This window comes from Haemaphysalis longicornis, unplaced genomic scaffold, assembly GCF_048455015.1.
Source record: "Haemaphysalis longicornis isolate Haplotype H1 unplaced genomic scaffold, Haemaphysalis longicornis Haplotype H1 scaffold_1, whole genome shotgun sequence".
Classification (NCBI taxonomy): domain Eukaryota; kingdom Metazoa; phylum Arthropoda; class Arachnida; order Ixodida; family Ixodidae; genus Haemaphysalis; species Haemaphysalis longicornis.
Window position 1 is genome coordinate 138,050,725 of NW_027526203.1, and position 26,129 is coordinate 138,076,853.

Here is a 26,129-nt window from a genome sequence, read left to right on the forward strand (position 1 = left end):
TTCAGCAACAGGCGACGCTTCAAACTCTTTGCATACAAAAAACACCCTGATTTCTTGCACAGCGGTCATCTAACATCCTTGATGATCTGGAGGCCTATTGTTCAAAATGTGTAAGGAGAAGGAAAAACGCTTCCATCATTTCTGAGTAGTACGCAAACTGTTAGGTCTGCCTACATCATAGGTATGACCGCACATTTGTTATTTCTCGGTAATATTGTTTACAAACGGCGCCACACTGGGGCTGCTCTTTCTTGTCGTTCATAGGCGGCGCAATGTGGGTTTCATCGGGAATGGGGACCGGACAACGACTGATTGCTTGACGAGCAGGATGGCAACGTTCCGCGACAAAACTCTGCAATTCATCATTGAACTTTTTTGCGCAGATGAGGCGATGAAAACCATCCGCCTATTTGCTTTCGTCCGTCCATTTAGCGCCAAAAATAATATAACGCTTCTTTTGCCGCGTCTTTATTCCGTGCCTCACTAGAGGGATGATCATTTTGCGAATAATGCAAGAGCTCAGGTCCGGTGTCAGCTTGCTCCAGCGGACACTGTGGGTCCGCAGTTCAGCGACCACAGTGACCACCCCCACTAAACCATTAGCTCTATAGGGCTCATTTAACAATGCTCAGTTAACGATGTTAGTACTGCTGTGAAGTGCCCTACAGTGGTTATGACCGCTGTACTACTTCTGACGCTCTATTCAGCTAGGTAGCTGAATAGAGCGGTTAACCCATCGGTTACCCATCGGTTACCGGTAGCCCATCCCTGAAGACCACCGAGTGATGAACTAGGAGTGACACATGAACCCTCCAACAGTTATTACACGCCCCTGTCCAATAGGAGGACCGGTGGGGGACTGATAATTTGTTGGTAACAGATAAGCCACAATTGGCCCACCTTGGCAACAAGTAATTTGTGGATGACGGGCGGGTCACCCACACTATTAGAAAAAATCGTAAAATTGCGGCGCCCGCTGCGCTCAGCCAGCCGTATTTTAACCGTAGCCCTTGAGATGCCGTAATTTATAGTGACGGCACAATGGGTGTTTTCTTTAAAAAACACGGTAAGCATTTCCTTGAATAAAACTGACCACCAATATCTGTATTGAACACTAGCGTGATCATGTATGTTTGTAGCGAGAATTTTTTGCATGGCGTTTTCATCAGGGTGCGGGTAATTTTATTAGGAACGTGAGAGCAGCTGCGCGGCGAAGCCGACAGTTCGATATCTGCACTCTGTATTGATGCTCGCGCTACTCGCCGATACCGCCAGGAACGGATTCGCGCCTTCAACCTTTTTTGTTTGACTGATTTGACTACAATGAATTTATACCCGTTGAAGAAATACTGTCCAGAAGTCAAGGTAAGTGGGTAGTCAACCTTGTCTTGTCTTATGTTTGTAACGAAGCAGACTTGCTATCCAACTTCGAGCAGGGTAAGCGATTAGCACTAACGTTTTCAGTGACTCGTTTTGAGCGTAGCGTAGATTTGACGGTTGACCTTAGTACACAGGCGTTACCTTTGTAAACCGAATCAATTCTTGCATAATTTCTAGCCCTTTGTCTGGTGAAGTGTGTGTATCCTGTTTTGCTAGCCGAAAGTTTAGATTTCAAATGAAATCAGAGAAGCTCGGGCGTGCCAATACTACGCGGATATGCATTACACGCCCATGGTTATGAATTGCACGCCCATATGCATTACGCGTCCATGCATACACACCCCTTACACTCCTAGCGGAATACGTATGCAAATGAACGCTTGGTTTTCTTTCGTTTACGCGCTGTTTTTTGTCATAATAAGGCTGATTCTTCCTTCATAGGAATCGGTAAAACACGAAGTGAGACGTGCCTTCACAGGAGCAGTTGAATGTTTATTGCACATTGATATGAACTTGCACATCACAATTTATATTTCGTCGGAATGCATCGTTAGACGCATGAACGTTAGACACTGAATTGAAAACGGCGGAGCTTTGCGTAAACCCAACTGAAACCACTGGCGCTCGCAAACCATTCGAACGAAACCGAACAAGTCGTCAGCGAACCATTTGGTGCACTCACTGTCCTCTGCAGCGAAAGGAGAATGATTTGCGGGTCAGCAGTGGTCTTGAGGGTGTGCTTGGCGACTGACGTCGTGCTGGGTGGTCGCTTCGGCGAAGGTGCAACCACATCGGTCCTGCTCCGTGGCGTGTACGGCCGATGGTTGCGTTGCAACGACACCAACTTGTGCAATGCGAGAGGCAGAATTCGTAGCTTGGACCGTGAATACGTGAACGTGTTCTGCTTTCCGCTGGCGTGTCTCTCATCTCACCATAGCAATCACGAGCGCGACATTCACCCGGTGGCGTGCATGACTGTCTGTGAAACTCCATGCAACAATTTTCGCACACGGGGACATTACACACGAACCAGATGGCGGCGGAAAAACACCACAGCTTAGGCTGCCCTATCGAGGCATCAACGGTTCGCTCTCATTAATGTCATGATGCAGTACTTCGCTTCACCTCTCCTATACGGCAGCAGCATCCTAATGGAGAAGGTATTAGGGAAGGATATAAGGCGCGTTTGTAAAGCTATTTTTCCTTCCGCTCAAAGCGCAGCTTGCAGAGCACCTCGCACTTCCCGTTGCGGTGACAGGAATCTTGGGCTCGATTGCCAGCGCAACCCCGTCAATCGAGCTTTTTCTGGCGATGTCATCTCCGTGACGGATATGACGTCAGTTGTATCCCGGCATAAAACACTTTCGTGTTAAAAAGAGAATTGCCGTGCGACTCAGTAGCTCGTTTCCCGACCTAGAACATATGGCGTAATATGCACAGCCGTGCGGTTGGCTGAGGCCAGCAAAACCGAACGCAAGTTACGGAAGGCTTAGAATCTTGCAGAACGAGCTATTTAATGCATATTCATTTTGGAGCAGTAGGAATGGTGGGGTAAACAATTTAAGTTATGAACGTGAACTATAAGTGCCAGTGTGTACTGCTGGTGGTACCGCGCGCACTACGCTTGTTATAGCTGCACAGCCGTGTGGTGCTTTGTGGTTGTCTCACACGAATCTGGCCGATTGGCGTACGCGACATTGTCGTCCGTGGGCATGTTCGTCGAACATACCCCATTTTTCACGAAACGATTACTACCTATTATAAAAAAAACAAGTCACGTAACTAAATTCAAAAACAAAGCAAAGGTGGACAGCCTTGCGGAGCAGTGTGGTTCTGCCATCTAAGAGGACTGACCGCACACAAGGTTCCGCAGTCCACTGCATACAGAACAGCGCATTTGAATTTCGCTTAAAGACCCTTCCTCGTGACGTCATGGCAGACGTCACAAAACACGCGGTTTTGCTTATTTTGAAACACACGATTTTGCAGACGTCACGAAACACCAAATCCGAGTAACAAAACAAACTTGTGTTTTGCCTGCATGACACCTTTATTAAGGGGGGGGGCAATAAACGGCTCATTGTGTACCTTCATATGAAGACCTTTTTTAGTTGTGCAAGTTGCCGTTTAATTCAAGCCTGCACGAGGCGCCATCACGATGACACAACCCTCGTGCATCACCGTTTCGGGTCAGGGTTGCCTGATCCACGTGACATCAGTTCCGCACAGTGCGTGGTGCATACAGCAATAACATAATGCTTGTGCTAGCTAGCCCTGAAGTGGTGCAGGTAGCTCCAGATACAGGTTGGTATTTCTTGCAATGACACTCTTAGCAAGAACAAAAGAACATATGGAGGAAAAGAGGTAATAACGTGTCGAACCTATGGGCTGTGGATCTCCATTCAAACAGCTAGTGAAGGTGGGTATTAAATATCCGTTGTAATTAGAAATGGCGTGAGAAATGGCTTGTTTTGTTTAATGCTCTAAAACGGTAGTGGTGTATGCGTGACCCTTCTTATTGGTGCAGGTTGGCTGGCACACACAAGCAGGCTTCTTGAGGTGCCCAATTGACTATCTAGTACATAGTGCATACCGCCCTACGGGAGCAGCTCATGCTGTCAAGCCGTGAAGACGCCATAGAGGTGCTTATGTTGGTAAGTGTTCCATACCTTCTTCTCTTATGTGCGCTACGCGTTATCCGTATCCATTGCTGTTCAAACTTTCTTGAGAGCTCTCTACATACAGAGTAAACTAGTTGTTTCAGCTTACAAATATTTCGCTCAGTGCTTCTTTAAAAAAACTTGCACAGAACTTCTTACTGGGTACTTTTATATAGTGTGTAGTAATCGTGGTTTATTCGTATTGGTTGTTTCTTTTATATTGTGCACGAAGATCGCAGTTGTGCACGTTCATCTCTGCAGCACAAAACAGAAAAGACAGAGGGACAAGAAAACACAGGACAAGCTTCAACTTCAACTTCGACTTCAACTTCAACTAAACTATACTGATTGAAGTTGGACAAAAAAGTGTACACAGCATGCGTAGGAAAAACGAAAACTTTAACCGAATAATACTCGAGGCTTTTATGGATTAAATTTTGTTTTTTTTTGTACGCCTACTGGATGTATACGTTTGTGCAATATCAATATGTTTAGTGATAGAGCTTGTCCTGGGTCCTGTATGTTTGGCACTGCCGAGGTGATCATGTACCAAATTTCCCATTTTTCAAAATTTCTACAGTTGTACATTTTTGTTTGTTTGCGCTGCTCATAAAGCCGTGAGACAAAATAGTTTACCCCATGGTTTGTTTTTGTTGTTCTATGGCGCACCTCTCCCCACACCGACCACGTTCTTTATGTTGTTATCTTTTCGTTGTATTTCGCATCCTTTACGAAAGCACGAGGCAGGGTCTTTTTCTATGACGTTTTTGTCTCTTTTCTTTTCAGCCCTGCTTTTTAACTAGCATTTTTCTTTTTTTGTTAGAACGAATAAAACACATTTAAAGAAGCTCTGTAACTTTTCTTTATGCATTTATGTTTTCCCAAAATCTTTGCCCAAGGTCGCCTGGCCACTACACCAAGCAGTGTTGGCATGATGAACCATCAGATCCGTGGTAGTCGGTTGGAAAAGTTTTGTTTATGCCCACTTTGTCTTCGGGCTAACTATTGTGGAATGTCTATCATGGCATTAGTGGTTTCTCGCACTGGAAAAAGCCACTGTAGCACAAACATCATGAAAAAACTATGTTCCAAGCCGTACAACACCACGTCTTGCTAGCCACAGATTGATATGCGTTAAAATGGCTGGCATCTTAGAATAAATTGTCCATCAATTATGGCAACTTGAGCTCTGCACATAATTCAGAACAGTATTTTGGTTGTCCTGGTCTATCAAAAGAATTAGCCGGGGATTTAAGTTATAGTGTGTAGCTCGGGGAAGGTGCTTGGAGCGAGGCTGGCGGGAGGAGAGTGGGTCAGCGGTCGGATGAAAGGAGCGAAACGTGAAAGAGAAACGGAGGGTGTGATCATTGCCACCCGACCCCCAAGCGAGAAGGACTCAATACTATGAAACGGCCCGAGGGGAGAGGAACAGGGAGGACGGCGTTAATCTGTGCTTCCGGGAAGTCGGGGGCAAGGGGGGCCATCTTTCGGCTGCTATTACGACGTTACTGATCTCCGTGTAAGAGATGAAACTCGCAAACAACAACAGCGGTATAATCCAAAGAAGAATTCCGGGTGGGGAGGCCAGTGTTTGTAGGACAATAATTATGTCTAGTTCCGGTCCACTGGGGCTATGCGGTGGGTTTAAACGTTTTTTTTTGTATGTGTGTGAAGCAGATAGTAAGGTGAAATGCCGAAAGCCGAGGCAGGTGAGTGTGCGTGGTATGTGGGAATAGGCTAGGAGAAAGACAAGAGGAAAAAATAAACAGTCGTATCGAGGTATAGTTGCGATGCGAGATGCTGCCTTTTCGTAAGCGCCTTATTGTTCTGTCTGATTAAGATACCGCAAGGTTTCTAAGCGGATTTTAAAAGCATTGATTCCAGCCGGCTCAAGGCACTTGAATTTATGGATTAAGTACGATTCTCTGTATTTCCTGTCCTTTGGAGACTTAAAGTTTGACTGCAGAATATAGAGCTTGAGATCATCGAAATTGTGGTTCGGCTGGTTGAAGTGCGACTTGACTGTTATGGAGGCCCCGTTGTGAGTGCCGGCCCGATGTCCATTCAGGCCCAAGTTCATGGGTTGACTGGTTTCTCTGATCTACTGCTTTTGACAAAATGAACATTCCAGCATATACAGAATGTTAGAAGAATTGCACGTGAAACTTGAAACAATCTTCTGAACGTATTGACTGGCAGTGCTATTGACAATGCAGTTCGTCTGCAGGTATCTGAGAGCCATGCATCTAGGATGCAGGCAGGGGCTTATGACTGGTTGCTTGAAAGCATTGCCAGGCACTAAACTATCTTTTACGTTTTTGTATCTTCTGTAGGTGACTCTTAGGGCTTCCGGGAATGCCTTTTTAAGACGGTCGTTACGGACTAAAATGGGGTAGTATTTCTGCACGATGTTGTTTATGTTAGGGAGCGCGTTTGAGAATTCGGTTAGTGAGGCTGGTGGCCGGGCGCTTTCGTTTCGCCGCTGTTGCTTGAGCACCTCATCCCTTTCTAGTTTGGATGCTCTTTCGTAAGCCATATCCATTGAGCTGATCGGCTGATACCTCTTTCCCAGGTTGACATTACTTCATTAAGGTGTTTTATATAGTTACCGTTATCATTGCACACTCTTCTTATTCTGGTAGCCTGTCCTACAAACATGTCTTGTTTGCAGTGTCGTGGGCGATGGCTAGTGGTGTTTAGGTACTGATGCCTGTCCGTTGGTTTCTTATAGAGCGTGTTTTTCAGTTTACCATTGTCTAGAACGACAGTAGTGTCTAAGAAGTTCACCTATTTGTCCGAGTACGGGCACGATAATTTAATGTTCAGGTGTGAAGAATTAAGACGTGAAATAAAATTTTCTAGGGCTGTGAGTCCGTGCTCCCACATTACGAAGATATAACCTATGCATCGATGGTAAACCTTGGGTTTGTGAGGAAATAGTTTAACAGGGATGCTTCACGTTGTCCCATAAAAAAGATGGTGTAGGTCGGCGAGAAAGGACTGCCCATGGTAGTTCTAAAAACGTGAAGATAGTCAGATGAGTCGAAATCAAAATGTGTGAGAGTTAGAACTAATTTTAGTAAAGCAATGTAGTCTTCGGCCGCATGTTGGTGCCGGTTTTGCGCTAATGCCTTTGATGTAGCTTCTATTCCTTCGGTGATTGGAATTTTCGTATAGAGGGCGCCTATATTCACCAGGCACGTCGGAAGTTAGCGTGTAAGGCGTCCTCGGCCAGATGTCCCTAGGGTTGTGGTAAACTTCGGTGTGGTAGATGATGTCCACGTTTTGTTGGGTCAGTTCTAGGTCAAGGAGAGAGTTGTTGTGCTTAATTGTGGGCTCCTAATGAGCGATGAGTCTGTGTCTCTGAGGTGTTTGCGGCTGTAGTTGGTTTTCAATCGTATTAAGCACTGTTGTGAGAGTTATCTTCGCGTTAGGTCAGTTGGTCTGGACGTCGTGTAGGAGAGTTTTCATGGCCTCGAGAGTGTTTTCGCCGTTGTTGTACATAAGGTCGTTAGTTCCAAAGTGAAGTATGAAGTGCGTGATTTTGCATGGGGCGGTATCTATGCGCTTCTTATTGTCCAGAGTTGTGGCGCCGCTTTGGAATCTAATGTGTGGTGCATGTTGTCCAGACGGAAAGTGATTCTGAATGTATTTGAAATGACTATCACCAATTAAATCTACGTGTGCCAGAGAGAGTAGAGGTCCCTTACCTTGCCCCGTCATCTTCAGACATGAAATACAGGAAAGGAAAGGGCTTTGAGGATGGCAACGAGATACAAATAATAATTTCAAGAAGGTAGCGGCCTCAGACTTCTGCCAATGTTTCGACAAGGGGACTTGTCTTTTTCAAGGCATCAAGGTTCATATTTGGTACACTCTTTTATACATAGAGATGGAGTTGGACCGAGTGGAGAGGAAGGTGTCTGGACCGAAACTGCCGGGAGGAGAGTGGATCAGCGGTCGGAAGAAAGCAGCGAAATAGGGAAAGAGAAAAGAAGGGTGTGAATATTTCCACCAGACCTAGCAAGCGACAAGGACTGAATACTACTAAAGGGCCCTGGGAGAGCGGAACAGGGAGGACGGGTTTTAGTTGTGCTGCGGTAGCGCCGGCTCCTTGACCTAGCACTCACCCAACGAAACATGGGCATCATCTACCACACCGAAATCTACCGCGACCCCCCCTGGACATGTGGCCACAGACGGTTTACACTCTTCTAACTTCCCAGGCGCCTGGTTAATTGCCGAAAACATCAAGTACAGGCTGAGCAGGTCCCTTGATGTGACCGTCCCCACTGCGTGAATCACCGTCCTGTCAGTGGCCAGCTCTGAGCAGGAGAGAGAATATGACATTCCTAGCAGTAGCGAACCACCCTGTCCCCCCTAGAACACCATCTGCGACTCGAGCACATAAACGGTGAGCGCATCCACAATACCAGCTCAGCAGCACGTAGGAGAACAACATTCCGACCCAACAAGGACATCACGTGCAGTGTTCAACATACACCAACATGCAGTAGAACGCAAACAAGCATCCGAACAGACATCGACGTGGACTTCACCCCTAAGAGCCTCCCTAAACAAGAGACTCTAAACAAAAAAGAACCATCCCGAAGGTCCTCTCAAAACAAACGCAAATGACCTACACCGAGTAGAACGGATGGTCTGCCCCTCAAATTCCACGCTTTCCTCAGAGTTCTAAAACTCACTGGCAAGCAAACCCAATACAGATTACACCTCAACACCTATTCCTCTTTCCAAACCACGAAAATCCGAAAGATTTTCGCCCAAAAACTAGTTGTACCGTTGGAATTCTCCCCCCTCTGAACAAGACGACAAATGGCAGGATACTTTGAAGTGTGCTTCGCTATCCCTCTTAGAAATTATGAGAACAGTGCGACATACAACTTAGCGTTTCAAATGAGAAGATTGAAATCATTCCCTTTACTGGCCAGGAGAAAATTGATCTTGATGCATTTAGAAACCGCAAGGAAAATGAGCTGTGCAAGAAAGAAAGAGTTAAATTTGAACGTCACCAGCTCATTTTGCCTGACTCGGCCTGCACAACTGAGCTTCCTGATCTTGCTAAGTATGACGACAAGGCATGAAATCCTCTGACCTCCCCCGCAGAGACATGAGAATCTGCTACTGTGGAAACTTTCCCTCCCGCTACTAAACAAAATGTACAATCTAGCTCCCACAGTACGAGCAGCAGCAACATTAGACCTATTCCGGAACAGAATGCAGTATCCGGTTCCACCGTCACGTGTAACCGCAACGTTTTAGATATTTTCCAAAACATTATCGACAACTGAAAAAATCACCCTAGAACGAGGCCTCACTTCCTGCCCTACCAACAACTGCGTGGATGGATACGAGTTACACAAAGATATGACCGAATTTTCTCGCAGAATGAGAGTAAAGAATTTTTGTCTGAAAAGCAAGACAATACCGACATCAACGACCACGCACTCCGTGCACCAAGAACTTGGACGCCAGATGCCGAGGAGTCTTCAGAACTCGATTTGTATATAAAATCAGTATCAACAGAAAGATTAACGACAACAAAGAAATCAAATAACCGCAAAAACTTGACTCCCTCAGAAGAAGTCACTTTAAATAACCTAGCAGCCAGAACAGACATAATCATTAAACATGCAGACAAAGGGGGTAGCGTTATCATCTTACCAATGAAAAAATATAACGATGAGGCCTTTAGGCAGCTTAACAACCTTGGCCACTACCAGCCTTTAGACCATGATCTCAGCGATGAATACAGTCAAACAATCCTTGGCCCTCTAACAGTTGTTCTGAACAGAGAATTAATCACGTCAACAGAACTAAACTTGATGAGACCGACGAACAATCAAGCAGAAACTACCTTCCCCAAAATTCATAAAGTCCCCGCAAAAGCGTTGTTCTCAGCCGACATTCCGCGCAGACTTATAGTTTCTAGCAACAACCCCCCTCCATGGAAGCATTGTCTGTGTTTCTGAATCACGATTTCGCAGACATTCCGACTTGTCTTCCTCCATTTGTTCAGGATGCCCGCCCCCACTTCCTCCGCCTAATAGAAGCAATAAACACTGGCGGGAAAATACCGAATGACGCCCTTCTGGTCCCGCTCGACGTCTCAGCCCTTAATACGAACATTTCCATCACCGAAGGAATAGAAGCTACATCAAATGGTTTCCGCGGAAAACCGGCACCAACATGTGGCGGAAGACCACATTGCTTTACTAAATTACTTCTAACTTTCAACCATTTTCAGTTTGACTCATCTTTCCACTTTCAAGTTTTTCGAACTAGCATGGGCACTCCTGTCGCGCCGACCTACGCCAACATTTTTATGGGACAACTTGAAGCTTCCCTCTTAACCTCTTTGCCCATGAACCCAAGGTTTACCTTCGATACATAGATGACATCTTCATAATTTGGGAGCACGGACGCAAAACCCAAGAAAATTTCATTTCGCATCTTAATTCTTCACACCTGACCATTCAATTGTCATGCCAGTGCTCTGACAAACAGGTGAACATCCTATACACTACTGTTGTTCTAGACAATGGTAAACTGAAAACCACGCTCTATAGAAAACCGACGGACAGGCAGCAGTACCTATACAACACTAGCCATCAGCCACGACACTGGAAACAAGGCATCTTTGTAGGACAGGCTTCCAGACTAAGAAGAGTGTGCATTGATAACGGAGACGATATAGAACACCTTAATAATCTAAAGTCCACCCTGGCAAGCCGGAATCACCCGGTCAACTCGCTGGATATTTCGTACGAAAGGGCATCCAAGCTAGAAAGTGACGAGGTGCTCAAGCAATAGCGGCGTAAGGAAAGCTCCTGGACACCAGCCCCAATATCCAAATTGTCAAACGCGCTCCCTAACATAAACATCCTGGGGAAATACTACCCGATTTTAGCCAGAAACGACGGAATTAAAAAGACATTCACGCAAGCTGTAAGAGTCACCTACAAAAGAAACAAAAATCTAAAAGATATTTTAGTGCGGGCCAAAATCAGTGCTTCCCAGCAGCCAGTCACAAGCCCCTGCCTGCGTCCTAGATGCCAGACTTGCAAACTTCTTCAGACGGACTGCATTGTCAAAAGGGCTGCCAGTCAGTACGTTCACAAGATTATTTCACGTTTCACGTGCAATTTTTCTAACATTCTGTATATATGCTGGACTGTTCATTTTGTCAAAAGCAGTAGATCGGAGAAACGAGTCAACCCATGAACTTGGGCCTGAATGGACATCGGGCCGACACTCACAACGGGGCCTCCATAGCAGTCGAGTCAACTCGAGTCAGCAGTCAGCAGACTCGAGTCAGCAGTCGTCAACCAGCCGAACCACAATTTCGATGATCTCAAGCTCTATATTCTGCAGTCAAACTTTAAGTCTCCAAGGGACAGGAAATATAGAGAATCGTACTTAATCCATAAATTCAAGTGCCTTGAGCCGGCTGGAATCAATGCTTTTAAAATCCGCTTAGAAACCTTGCGGTATCTTAATCAGACAGAATAATAAGGCGCTTACGAAAAGGCAGCATCTCGCATCGCAACTATACCTCGATACGACTGTTTATTTTTTCCTCCTGTCGTTCTCCTAGCCTATTCCCACATACCAGGCATACTCACCTGCCTCGGCTTTCGGCATTTCACCTTACTATCTGCTTCACAAACATACAAAAAAAACCGTTTAAACCTCCCGCCTAGCCCCAGTGGACCGGAACTAGACATAACACTTCTATTGTCCTACAAACACTGGCCTCCGAACCCGGAATTATTCTTCGGATTATACCGCTGTTGTTGTTTGCAAGTTTCCTCTCTTACACGGAGATCAGTAACCTCGTAATAACAGCTGCAAAATGGCCCACCTGGCCCCCGACTTTCCGGAAGCCTCTTCGGAGATCCCCCGGCGCACCGCCATTTTCCAGGTGCCATCTTGTTTACTTCAAATGCACACCAATTCAATCCGGTCGCCAACAAAAAATAATCCAGTGGTCAGAAGGATGGTTCAGGATTGTTTTGTGCCAAATGTAGGGCAGCTTTGTGGACTTTCTTGCGTGTGGTGAGGTGAAAACGTTGTGGTTTTTGATCCGCAATGGTGAAAATATATGCGCACAGCTTAATGGACATTTGCTAACACCCGCAGACCAGGAGAGCGGTCTCGCTTGATCTATTGGTTCCGTGTTCTGATCGTCCGTGAGATCGTCAGAAGTATCGTCTGCTCACGTATTCTTACACCAGCAGATTTGTCAGCGTATTGTTACGTGAGCAGACGACACTTCTGTCGTGAGCAGGCGATATTTCTGACAATCGCGCAGACGAGATTATAATTTGGAAATAATGCTTAACGCTAAAGAAAAGCATTCATTAATTGGAAATTAGTATGAAAAGGGCATTTAAGTAATGTGTTTCCATCAAAGGAACTTCCGAAGGCACTGTAACGCGAGGAGCTGACGATATACTAGAGGCGTGAGTTATCGACGGCGCCCTCGTAGACAATGAGCTCACAGCACGCGGCACCAACGGATCCAAAAATGTCCACTTAACTGTGCGCAGAAGATATTTTGTACACAACGGATCGATTAACACCACGTTTTCACCCCACCACGCGCAACGAAGCCCTCAAAGGTGCGGCCTTATTTCTCACAAAACACTCCTGAGCAACCTTCTGCAGATGGAATAATTTGGTTGGCTACCAGATTAAATTGCTTGGCAGTTGGATTAAATTCTCTGGCACCTAGATTAAATTAGACGGCACTAGGAATAAATAACCTGGCGCTTGGATTGAACGGGCTGGCGCCTGGATTAAATTGTATGGCAATTAGATTAAATTGAGTGGGAAAACTTGTAGTTGTTCTACGTTAGTCCGGCGGGCGGGTGTAGTATGCGTGTTGACATTTAGTGTAATGTCTGAATAGCTAGGAGAGTAATTCGACTGGATTGTAATGTTCCGTACGTTTGATGCCAGCAGCCGCGGGTCACACTGCAAAGGAAGCAGTGCTGGCAAAGTTCGGGTACGCATATTGCACCACCTTGCTACAAGCGTCTACCTTGGTTTGATATTTACTGTGCGCGTATACTCTTCTCGTTTAGCAACGCGTTGTTCAGGAGGGTCAACTAGCGATTAACCGGGTTGGCTGATTAAGCACAGTTTATGTTAAAAGAGTGCCCTAGTTCCTTTTCTACTCGTGACCGAAAGTACTTCAAAGCAGGCTTTAGGGCATTTTCGGCTACGAAGGCTACTCTACAATGCGTATGGCACAAGCGTATGGCGGAATTCAGTTGAAGCCTATACAAATCCAAGCCAACTGCTACGACCAGAAGGTCTACAAAGACTGTTGAAAATACCTACGTGTTGCAGGGGCGAGACTGCGATTCCCTTCGCTTTGGCAACTGCCTAGATATTTTCGTAGTTTGAGGGCTATGTAAAGCAATGCATCCCTGAACTATTTAATTTCCTTTGTAGGTAGGGAACACCTCTTCCGTGTATGTTATACGTGCCTCAAGAAAAAGAAAGCGTCCACGATCATGATAGCTGCCGCCGCCAGTGTCGAGTCGTATTGGTCCAGGTAGCCCAAGATGTGGACGGCTCCAGCTGCAGAAAAAGTGGTGCAGAAAAATAGGCACACACTGGGCGCATCATATTTCTGTCAGAGGCTTCTTTACTGTTAAAGGTTAGATTACGTGCTAATCGGATGCCGTTTTTTTTTGTGGTCATGGTGCCTTTTAGGCTATCATTGACTTGTAGCCAATTTGCCTTGCACTGCGCTTCCCCGTAGTTTTCAGTCTGTCTTTTATGAGGGATATGGACTTCAGGAGCTTTCCGTTACATCTTTGCCGTTTCCATATTCTCGTCAGCCTGTGTCACGCTTTTCATATGTGGAAGAGTTGTGTCCACACCCTATCCTGGAAGAGTTGTCTAAGGTCTGAGAGTGGGTTAAAATTAGCTCTTCCTGTAATATATCTGACTTAAGGAGCTCGTTGTGTGCGGCTCGCGGAAGCGGTCCCCATCTGTCATATGAGCTGCGCCAGTATGTGCTTTGCAATTCTTGGCCCAGATTAGGAGGTGAAATTTGTCACAGTGAAATCCAAGGTTGTTCAGTGTACCAGTTAAGGCATAAAGTTGGGCTAGTTGGTAATCTGACTGCATTTTACTAGCGAAAAATAGACACGGGCAAAGAAGAAGTACACACGACACTCGCTAGTTGAGCACGCTCGACTGACAGCTGGCGATGGCGATCAGGTTGACGTAGGTTGCAGACGGGTTGACACACAAGGAAGAAGGAAGGACAGGGCCCATACAATTAGAAAGTGTCACAGTTAAGGCATAAAGTTGGGCTAGTTGGTAATCTGACTGCATTTTACTAGCGAAAAATAGACACGGACAAAGAAGAAGTACACAGGACACTCGCCGACAATACAGTGACAATACGGCCGACAATACAGCCGACAATACGGCCGACAATACAGCGAGTGTCCTGTGTACTTCTTCTTTGTCCGTGTCTATTTTTCGCTAGTAAAATGCAGGCTGTTCAGTGTAATAGTCCACGTAGTGTTAAGAATTCCCACTAACAATATCGAGTTCGGGTCGTGTCTCTGGATACGCTGGTGCTTGTTTGAGAGGGTGTTGCATAGTTGTTGAGCTAGCATAGATTTTCTTGCTCAATGGAGCTTACTATTGATTTCCGCTTTTTAGAGCTCTGAGTGTATCCCCATAGTTGGTGCGCTACGCTAGAAGTCTCCCACCATTAGCTAGGATGAGTTATTTGAAGGTCATGCTGGCAACCTTCACGGTTGCTTGCGCGATGGCCGACAATACAGGTTGAATATAAATAGGTTGAATTTACTTTCAGTTGACTGTGACATGGTTTCAAAAGCATGAGCACAGTCATGCGGCGTGAGCTGGAGTGTTGCCGCAACACAGCCTTTGACTGAACTGCCTGTAGATTTCTTTGTCGGGCCTACATACGTAACATGTCCTGGCAGACACAGGTTGTATTTCGATTCCTCTAACGCAATTATTTGTGGTTGAGGGTCAAGCGAAGAGATGTAGTGTTGGAGTGTCCCCTTCTTGTCCTTAATACATCGACAGTTTCTTTAAGGGGATCACCGTAGTGTTCGTACTACAATTTGATCTAATCATCATGTTGGTTGCTTTAGCACTTGGTCGCCGGGGCTCACATACGTATGGCGAGGGCCTGAGGCTGCTACATGGGTTTGTGGTTTCAAGGCGGTCAACGCCGATGGCGTGACGCCCTCCTAGCTTCACTACCTGTAAATACTGCTTTGGGACTTGCACTTCTTGATGTATCGTCTGCGTTTACTGTCGTATGATATTACACTGCGTGTCAATGCTGGCCGTCACCGTCTCCCCAATTTGGAGTTCATGGCTTCGTGAGCCCACAGAGGATGGAAAACGTGCGAGACGTCTGGTGTGTGGGCTTTCGTTCGTCGTGGGACCCTTGAGAGCTTCTTGACGTTCTTTCGTTGTTTGTGGTGCGGAGAAGCTGTGTTTATTTGTTTATTCTCGTGGTGTGCAGTAAGGCTCCTTGCGTTCTCGTGCTGCAAGTCTGGCTCGGAGTGCTGCTATTTGGGGTGATAGTTGAGTGCACTCCTGACATGCTATAGATGAGGGTTGGGCACGTGTTGTTGTGGAGAGCTCTGGGTTACTGATAATGTGTTAAAGAGAGCAGTGGGAGACACAGCTTTTGCCCAGCTGATCTGCTTTTGTACCTCATGTCTGTCCTGGGTAAACTGTTCCTGGTGGTAGACTGGTGCGGCGTCCTAGACCCTAAACAGGGCCACGCATGCGAACCTCGGTGCACCATCTGTGGCGGCTCCCTGGTTACGGCAGTTAGGGGGTGCGCCATGAGCCTCCGCGAGCCTTACGACCTCCAGCGGATGAATTTCGTGAAGCGCCAGGAGAAAGAACAAGCTGCACGGAGGGACTCGTCTCCACACAGCGGGAGGCCTTGGAACCCTTCTAGTACCACAACACCGAGGTGGATCCAGGTCCAGAAATGAGAACAAAAGTTCTTTAAATAAAAACTACTAGGATACCAAAGCTGTTTCTAATAGGGTGAGAATGCACGAGGCTCGCTTCCCACGGAGTTTACAGTCCATTAGTGTTGCAGTGCTAAGGGAAGTGTTTTTGACTGTGGAATGTTGCGAAGGCCGCAAGACAACGCACCGGACATATTTTGAACTGAATATTACCACTTTTTTCTTCTGCGTCTTTTCGTTCTGCTAGTGTAACTATAGCTAAGATCCTTGGTCAGCAGCCATAGTTTGGCCTTTATTCAGACTTTATGTACGTAACCTCAACGATTTAAACTGGTTATACGTCAAGTTGCCGGTACCGGTCGATTACGTTTAACTTCGACGGTGACGTTGGTCCTAACGCGCGGGCCGTCGTATGCCCGTGTCCAACCGACCCTCTGCAGATCTATAGTTGGGATGGCTACATTTGTACATTTTCATCATCGAACTTTTTCTTACGGCACATAACGCGCCCGAGGCAACGATGACGTCAAACCCTTGCATATTCGCGTTCACCATCACTGAGCGTGACAGGTGGCTGCAGACTCCCGTTGGTAACCAATGGCGACCTGAGGCCAGTATTTATCCTCATCCGCCGCCAAAACATTCTAACGTTCGGAGCAACATAACGCGTCGCACCCAGTGGGGACGTCAAGCTGGTTCATATCTGCGGTCGCAAATGAAGGGAAACTGAAAACTGCAATGGGGGAGTGTAAAGTGATGACTAAAATACCACCATGGTAAAGGTGCGTCAGTGTTGTGAAGTGACATTGTAACTGCGCTGCAATTTAACAGTGTGACCATGTCATAATTGTGCCTAATTACCTTTAAATGTCTTTTCCTTTGGCACGCTACGTTTTGTTGCGTCTGATGCTTACAATTCGCATTTAAAGTTGTTTTTTTACGCTACCGAGTAAGATGAGAATTACCGTAGGTAAGGTGGGAGCCTCCGCGGAGATGAGTGGCCGCGCTCGCCTGTGTCGGTTGTGATGAACACGCGGATGGGGAATACATCGGTATTAGTGCTGGGCTAACCACCCTGGCGCACCTTCAGTGCAGGGACATCTTACCCGCTCAATGCTTTCTTCTGGATTCAGTGAGGGTTCCTCCTCGCTTTCATTCATGATACCCAGTGAACTGCTAAAAGGCTAAACGCGGCGATTACCCGCCTTGGTGTGGCGTAGACAGTTACCTTGGCTATAGGTCCAAGCTCAAGATGAACACAGCTCGCCTTAGTATCTGGCCCACTACTTCTCATTCTATTCCGGGTAAAATGCGTCTAGTTTTATTGCCATTGCATTTCTACAACTGTTGCCGCCATTCGTAGATCATGATGATTGCTTTTTATTGCGCAAGGTGGACTCCCGGCAAAGAGTGCCAAAAATTATTGAATAGCATTGGTTTAAATATATCTACAAAAAACTGTCAACATAAATTAAAATTAAATGAAATAAAAGGCAGAGAAGATAGGTGGTGTAAAGGGCCGGGTTGTCAGTATATGCATGATATGAAACGGGTGTAAAAATTTGACATGAGTAAGAAACTCAATATTGCACTGATGAGAAATCATGGTCTCGTCGCCTTAAAAGTATGCTTTGCGTAAGGCAATGTGTTGTCTGCATAGTTGTGGGAAGTGTTTGCATCGCCTTGCATTGAATCAGGACGAGCATTATCGAGAGGCCCTCTCCACAGCTCCTACATAGGGGTCTTCAATATCGATTTCGGAGATGTGAGGGTGTTAAATGAGTGTGGTCCACCCGTAACCTTGACAAGGCTACTTCCGTGTGTTTGTTTTGTGAGTCGGTTGTGTCTCATTCCAAGTGGGGTTTTATTACAGGCAGTTTTGTTTTCTGTCAATTCACTCCACTGCGCATGCCTTTGCTGCGAAGATGATGTTTGATGTGAATCGTGGGGGCAGTGTGTCAAAGTGTTGTTATGCCCACTGTGTTCCTAGAAACAGAAGCAGCGGCCCTTTCAACCGCCAATTCCTTGCGCAGCGATGACGGCGTTGCCTGGAACCCAGTACAGGACCCTTTGAAGTTCCAATAGCAGATCATTTTAGGCTTGAGCTCTATCCGTGCGTGTCGTTAAAGGAGAGCAATCATGATCGGCGAAGTGCAGAGGGGGAAAACGCTAGGCCAAGAAGTGTGAAGGAAATTGCGCGAGGAGGCAAGGAGCTCACGACGAGTTGTTGGGAGCGCGCGCCTCGAGAACAAATTGTGCGCATGGAAGTCCCGGAAATTGAACCCAAGACCTTTACGCCGAAAACCGGCAACCTAACCCTTGGGGCACCCCAAAGCCTCAAAGGGTAGGGGGATAGGAATGCCGGAGAATAATACCATGTGCAGCTAGTGGGAAAGAAAAAGGAAAGTTGTCTTGGCACGCGCTTCGGAATACCTTCAAGGAAGGGAAACAAGTATTAAAGCCAAATAGGTTAATTTTGAACAAAAAAATAAAGCTAACAACTAATTTAGCCGCCCATAGCGTGCAAAACCCATTTCATCTCGCCTTCGCAGGCCGCTTTATTACGAAACGGGAATGCAAATGCACACATGAGTTTGGGGTGTTGGAAATAAATAATAAAATAACAAAAAATGACGTAACCTAACCCCCCCAAAAAAGGACCGCACGAAACAATTGAGAGACCGCGGCCGCATGATACGAAATAGTAAAATTATGCATAAGAATTTGCGGTGGCATATACGTTTAGGTCTTAAGATGTACGACGTGATGCCGTTATTTCGATGCCCAGGATTCGTTTTGGAACATAGTTGCTGCATTTACCATTTACCCTCCGCGGTGGCTCAGTTGCTAAGGCATTGTGCTGCTGAGCATGAGCACGCGGGTTCGATTGCCAGCCGCGGTGGCGGCTTTTCTGATGGAGGCGAAAGACAAAAACGCCTGTGTGTACGAGATTTCGGTGCACAAAAAAGGGCCCAGGTAGTCAATATTAATTCGGAGCCCTCCGCTACGGCGCGCCTCATCGCCTGCGTGGCGTCGGCGCGTTAAACCCTACAATCAATCAATCAATCAATCAATCAATCAATCAATCAATCAATCAATCAATCAATCAATCAATCAATCAATCAATCAATCAATCAATCAATCATAAATAAATAAATAAATAAATAAATAAATAAATAAATAAATAAATAAATAAATAAATAAATAAATAAATAACTAGTTTTATGGGGTTCTGGCGTGCTGCTGAGTCTCAACACCAACCAGAACTTCCCCCGTTCTGAGTTTCTTCGCGTTGTGACTTGCCAAGCATACTTTCAAGAAATTTTGAATAAGCTATACTGACTGAGAAAAATTGGCCTTGATTTGTCACCATATTCAACACTTGAGAAACGGGGGATTGTTTTGGCCTCCGTAAGGACATGGTTGGGAGGGGTGGAAACAATACCTCGGTGCGGCCCCTTTTCAGGGACCGATCATGGTGTGACAAGAGGGTCTACTATTTGCCATATGTCATGCAATAAAAGCAGAGGACTGGGGTACTTACTCCACTGACTTCCTCTACCGGATGGTGGGTGAGTTACCGGAGCTCCCTGCCTGGTAGACAGACAAAGAGCGCGTCCGCCAGAGCTCGCCCAAGACTCCGACGCCGCCGATCGTGATTTCTTACACTCCACCTATAAACCCCTCGCAACGGTTGGTTACAGCGTATGTATGGGGGCTAGGGGTCCGCGGTGTCGCCAATAAGGTCACCTCAACAGACAAGGTGCCCCTTGAGAGGGCCTCAGATCCATGCCTGGGTCGCAAAAAGGGCGTATGATTCGGGAATCATCCTGATTCCCCAGTGGCATATCGGCATCACTGCTTCAGACCACGGTTCACAATGATGTCTTTATGCTATATTGCTAATCACGGCGAGCAGCCATGGTGACAGCCAACAGGCGTACTTGACAGGCGAATTGCGCTTCGCTTTTTTGCCTGTGTTCGCCAAGGTCTATCTTCGTGTCCGCTGTCTTTGGTGGTAGCGTAAATTCAGTGGACGCCACCGGAAACGCCTGCAGGGCATACACCGATAATGGTCGCCGAAAATGGTTAATCCCGTTGCCTATTTTAACATTTTAAATACGCCCGGCGCGGGGGCTCAGTGGCTGAGGAAATAGTGCGCTGGTAGAAATCAGCCACGCGCCTATTTGTGTTTTGGAGGCGCGGAACCCGGACACCACGCCGTGGACGTTGCTGTGCGGGATAAAAATCTTGAGACGTTATAAATATTCCGCAGCCGAAGCAATAAGGCGTGTAATAATCGTGCGCAGGTATGAAGCAGGAAGAAAAGTATGCAAATGCGGAAAGTGGGCGTTCGAGCTCTTTGGCATCAACTCAGCCGTGCTGCCATTTAATATTGTTTACATTGTTGTTTTTAGCAATTAGCCCCGTTCAATGCGCAATCCACTTACACCCAAAACGGTAAACATGCAACATTATGTGGGCACAAATAATCATCTGTACTTAAGCCGCACTCACCTGTGGCAAAGGAGAACTCCATTGCAGCATGGCCGAAGACGATGTAGAATATGCTGATAGCACGAATCCCGTGCATGAAGCGCAAGCTGTATGCCTCTGATGTCTTGTCAGTTGCCTCAGAGGTCAGCATCCGTAAGTTGGCAGGAACTGAGAAGCTTCGCAAGATGCTGACGCCAACTTCATTATGGTAAGAGGCATACACACAAACCGAGAAAATGCTGTTAGCGTCATGGCAATTTCTTTGAATCAATTAAAGGGTATAACGACAAATGAGTTCCCTTCCATTCTGGGACGAGGGACGCAGCTGTCCGCACTCGACGGAGAGCACGAAACAAACCACGCTTGTTTGTAATTTCCGATTCAGCATGATTCCTAGCCATTTAGCTGAATGATACTTGAAAGGACTCGAGCTTTATTCTTGCGAACATACATGGGGCTGTCTGTTTCCCTCCGGCGTCGTAGGCACCGTACAGTCAGTGTAACACACAGCACAATCCGCTGGACCAGTGAAGATACCAGACAGGTTGCATACATCTGTTTGACGTCCACGTGTAAGCCTCCCGCCAGCACAATGGACATGTCATCAGTGAGGGCATGAAACCTATTGCTTCGCGTGCACGCGCCCTTTTCCTCCCTCCACCCCTGCACGTGCATGCATAAACCGGCAACCGCTTATGTGCGTTTGCTTAAACCTGATAGACACGGCCAAATAACAGTTGTGTAAAAGGGGTCGGCGGCGGAAAAAGCTGACGTCGGAGTGGCGCCAAGTAAAGCGGCTTCACCGGAATAAAAACTGGTGGGCGGGGTTAGACATATACTGGTTCGCAGTAAAATCTCAGAGGTTCCGTAAAGACCTCCAGAAAACTAGCACAGAAAGAAATACACCAAATCCGAAAGTGACGTTTCATTATCAAAAACTGTACGTCGGCATTAATACACCACCACACACCAGTGCTCCCGCGGTGTTGTGCTGGTCGTGCTCCTCTGTAGGCAACAGAATGAAATCGCGCGTGATAATGTGGTCACTCAAAGTTAAATTTAAAGAGCTACGCAAGATTCCTAAGCTAATTCATGTAAGATCTGAGCGCGAACGCAGTTCATTTGGCCAGGTTCCTGGATATGTCTTTTGGCGTTGTCCACAATTGCCTACACCATCAACATCGGCCACAGTGGACCTACTTGTTGCAGAACTACCTACTTGTTGCAGAATCAATTTAAGTTAAAATTTTGATTCTCCCGCCAAACCCTCCCGTGTGTTTTTGCGACGTCTGCAATGACATCAGAAAAAGCTCTCTGCAGCCGATTGCGGAGCCTCGTTTACCGTTAGTCAATCTAGATAGCGCTACCATACCGCGAAGGTCCGTTTTCTGCCTTTGGTTTGTTATTGACCGTATTTGTACCTGGCTTATTTTTGTTCAGGGAGAAAATAATCGTTTCGTCAAACGTGGTGTTCGCTCGACAAGTATGGTCATCTAAGGAGGAGGAGGATAAACATCTTTATTGTTGGAAAAAGTTCCGTGGACTCTTCAGGATGTGAAGTCCTCAGTTCAGGACCCCATATGCCTTGCCAGCCGCTATAGCCCGCTCCACCAGCCGAAGCTGGTCAGACACGCATGAGCTGGACAGGGCACGCCTCCAGAGCTCGGGAGAGCTGTAAGGATTCGGCTTGGGGAGAGGGTAGGAGGGGCATCCACCAACCATGTGGAAAAGAGTGCAGTCTGTTCCAAAAAAGGGGAAGCTAGGGGACGTAATTTGTTCAGAGTAGTGGCAGACTCTTTTTGGGTGGGGAAAGGTGTTCGTTTGAAAGGAATGGTAGTGTTCTGCCGGCTCGATAGATAGGTGTCGGAGGCGTCGGGGAAGAGTGCGTCGGGCCAGGCGTAGATGTTGGGTAATTTGTGTGTCCGTCAGGAGGGGAGCGAATTTCTCCGAGACGGCGCTTTCTTTACTCCTCGTGCATCGTGTCATTTCTCGCGCGAGGTCGTGCACTGTCTCGTTCCCTTTCACTCCAACATGGGCTGGAGTCCATATGATGTGTATCTGTCGCGGCTGAGTAGCATTGCGCGGGCCGCAGCGCGAACCGTTCCGGCCTGGACGTGCTGGCAGGCCTGTTGGCTGCCCGTCACAACATTAGTAGCCTGCGTTGAGGAGATGGCATGTGCGATTGCCGTCTCTTCAGCTTCAGCTGGTGATAGTGTTCTTGGGCGGCGCTTACTGCCAAGGTTAATTCTAGATAGGAAGAGGTATCCTGCCGCGTCTGTGAAGACCTCGTCAGCACCTTGACTGTACTGTCGTGAGATGGCCTCCGCGCGAGCCTTACCCCGTCCACTGTCGTGTTCAGGTAGCATATTACGCGGCAAGGGCTGTACTTTAATGAGTTCTTGAGTAGGTCACGGGAGGAGCTCTAGAAGTTGGCCGTCGTAGCCCGGTGTATTTATTCCCAGTCCTGAGAGGACCTGCCGGCCCGCGTTGGTGAGAGAAAGCCATCGTTATTGTTGTAAGAGATGTCCTTCAAGTAATTCAGACGACGTACTGTGAATACCGAGTTGAAGAAGTAGCAACGTGGATGTGTTTGCGGTAGGACACAATGCGGGCTTGTATGATCTTCGGATTATTGTATTGACGCTTTCTTCTTCGTGCTTGTTGCGCAAAGCATACGGGACTGCGTACGTGATGTGGCAAATAATGCAGGCGTGCAGGAGACGTAGCGCCGCATTTTCCCCAAAGTCATGCCTCTTCAGGATGATTCGGCGCAGCGTATGGGACACCTGATCCGTAGTTTGCTTCAGCCGAGTTATGAAGGGGGAGTTTCGTTTATCTTGCTGGAAGACCATCACATAATCTTGACTTGAGGAGTGGGGGGGATAGTGTGGCCCTCGAGGTGTATTTCGACCGGTGGTGGTGGATCCCGCTTGGGTCTCCCTGGTTGGACCACGAGGAGCTCAGACGTTTGCGGGGCGCATGGGAGTCCGCAGTATTTGGCATACTCAGTGACCACATTTGCCGCTTCTTGAAGGCGACCTTCTATGTTGCCGTCCAAACTGTCACATCGTCGGCATAAAGCCCGTGCTTGATGTTCAGATCTGCAAGACATTGTGGCTGCTTTATAAGGACGATATTAAATAAAGTTGGGGAGAGTACGGCTTCCTGTGGAGTGCCCCTGCTCGCCAGGTTGATGGAGTGGGACTTTGGTTCACCAACGTGGAGTACCGCTTGCCTATTAGTGAGGAAGTCTCGGACGTAAGCGTACGTGCGTTCCCCGCAATGCAGCTCTTGCCGGTGGGCCAAAATGACTGAGTGGGACACATTGCCAAAGGCCCCCTTGAAGCCCAATGCCAGCACTGCCGTGGGGAAAGTGTAGGGTGGCCGGGGTTATGACTTGTTCTTTAATCGGAAGGAGAATGTCCTGGGTGGAGAGGTGGGCTCTAAATCCGAACATAGAGGTTAGTACGAGGTCCCGATCGTCAGGTTGACGATTGGTTACGTAAGACGTCGTCTCTTACGGCAATTGGCCAGGATCGTCTGAGAAAACCCCACAGCACCGCACCGCTGGGCAGCTAAAACAGGCATGGTGCGCGCAGTACCAACAGCAGTAAGCATCGGTACTTCTATGTTTACGTGTACTTTACTAACTTCCACTGTTTCACCCACCATTCTTACTGCTAAAAAAGAATGTGCCCTTAATTTAACCGCAGATAGCTCGTTCGGCAAACTAGTTAGCCCTCTCTAATTCGCGTTTGCTTTTTCCGGCCTCAGCCAATCGCAGGGCTGTCGCGTATGACATCATAGGTTCTGTTGCGGGAAATGAGCTAGTGGGTCGCATGGCCTTTCCCTTTTTTCCTAACTAAATATCTTATTTCAGCGAAGTTCATGTTAAAAGTGGTGTCAGTATAATTCTAGTGAGGCAATCTTTCGAATGAATTTAACTTGTGTATGGCCTGCATGGCCCCTTTGAATGCAGCTCCCGCAAGAACCTAAATGCCGAACTAGCAAAAGCGAACTGGGTGCACGGAACCGTTTGGCATCGGAGGTTCCTATTGTAAAGCTGCTCGTGATTTGTAGCCTGCAGACCGATAGGACCATGCCATCGCACCGTTAGGGACGATACGTAATTGCACGCAGGTGTCCCCACATCCCATGCAAGTTATACTTGGCTAGGGTTCATTGGCGCTGCCTGGCCTGGCTTAAAGTTGTCCCGTAAAACTGAGGGACACAAATTTAATGAATACTACCAGGCACATTAAACCTATCGTAGTCACGGAGCAGCCTGCATTTGGTTCATGCACTTGGTACATGCACTGGTATATGCATGAGTGAGCCTGCATTTGGTACATGCAGACAGAAAATTGTACATTAGCTTCACCACCATAGGAGTAGAACGTTCTTTAGGGTATCTTGATGTTCTTTCGGAGGCATTCCCTTGAGCTGCTGGCCGATGTGGGTGGGGGTTTTGTTCTGATCGTCGGCCACGGTTCATACAGCAGCGTTCGCACTCGCACGCCGTTGTAGGGCTTTCTCCCGACACATCATCAACGACTGCTTTGCGGGTTGAGGTGACGGCGACCACTAACTCTGACGGTTAAAGTTTGGCATAGCGTTGTTTGTCAGCGCCCAAGGCGGTAAAACCCCTAAACCTTCCATGACTCTCTATCAATTCTTGGTATGTTTGAACGCACTCCTAGCACTGCACTGAACCTGTCAAGGCTTCCTAATGGCTTGGCCATTGAGCTTAATTCTCTAGTCGAAGCTTCCGTTACACCTTGACGCGTCAGCCGATTTTTTGTTTACCAACGGGCTTTCCATATGCTCAGTTCCCACACAACGCCAAAGTCTATGACTCACATAGAGCTCAGAACTTCGACTAGCTCAGGAGAGTTATGAGTGATAGCCTCCACGTACTGCGCTCTTCAATTGGCTGTGTGCGTGGTAGTTTGCCATTTAAAGAGTTTACGATTGTTGTTTAGGTCTCTGAGTAGAACATTGTATACCGCTGCGTCCGGAGCGGATACAGCTTGACCGTTCACTGCTCATGGGGTCTTACCGTATGGAAACGAACAGGCGCCGGATTCGAGGAGTTACTGAAGCGGTAACAACGGCACTGCTATGATGCCGTTAATAAAAAAATACAAACAAGAAAAACACAACCATCGTGGAGCAGCCGCTCAATCTGGTGTCGCCTCTCTTAGACAACGTAATATTATGTCCGCAGCCTGAAGAACAGAAGCATCAAGAAATGGAAGCCCTTTTAAAGAATAGAATAGGGAATATCCATACCAACCTCATAAATAGAAACTTCAAGAATAGCTTCAATCAATCGATCAACTGATGAATCAATCAATTAGTCAATCAATTATTCAATCAACTGCTGCATCACGCACCGGCGCGGGGCAGCAATTGTCGGGGATGTCCATGATACACACCCAGTTGGTCACATTCACTACAGCGTATGGACTGGCCAGACGATGCTTTCAAGCAGAGAGTACAGTAAATTCAATACAATGGACTGTTCCGTGGGCGCGAGAACCTAAAGCGTCACCGCGGGCGCCTAGCGCGG

At 47.1% G+C, this 26,129-nt stretch overlaps 1 protein-coding gene across 1 annotated transcript in view; it reads right to left on the minus strand.

Moving 5' to 3' along the window:
• LOC144136972 (nose resistant to fluoxetine protein 6-like) overlaps positions 1–26,129 on the minus strand; it is a 187,564-nt gene that overhangs the window by 78,984 nt on the left and 82,451 nt on the right. The window contains exons 6-7 of the mRNA XM_077669437.1: positions 20,579–20,755; positions 13,559–13,652 (exon numbers count right to left, since the gene is read on the minus strand). Of these exons, the coding sequence (XP_077525563.1) occupies positions 13,559–13,652; positions 20,579–20,755 (271 nt within the window). The remainder of the gene's footprint in view (positions 1–13,558; positions 13,653–20,578; positions 20,756–26,129) is intronic.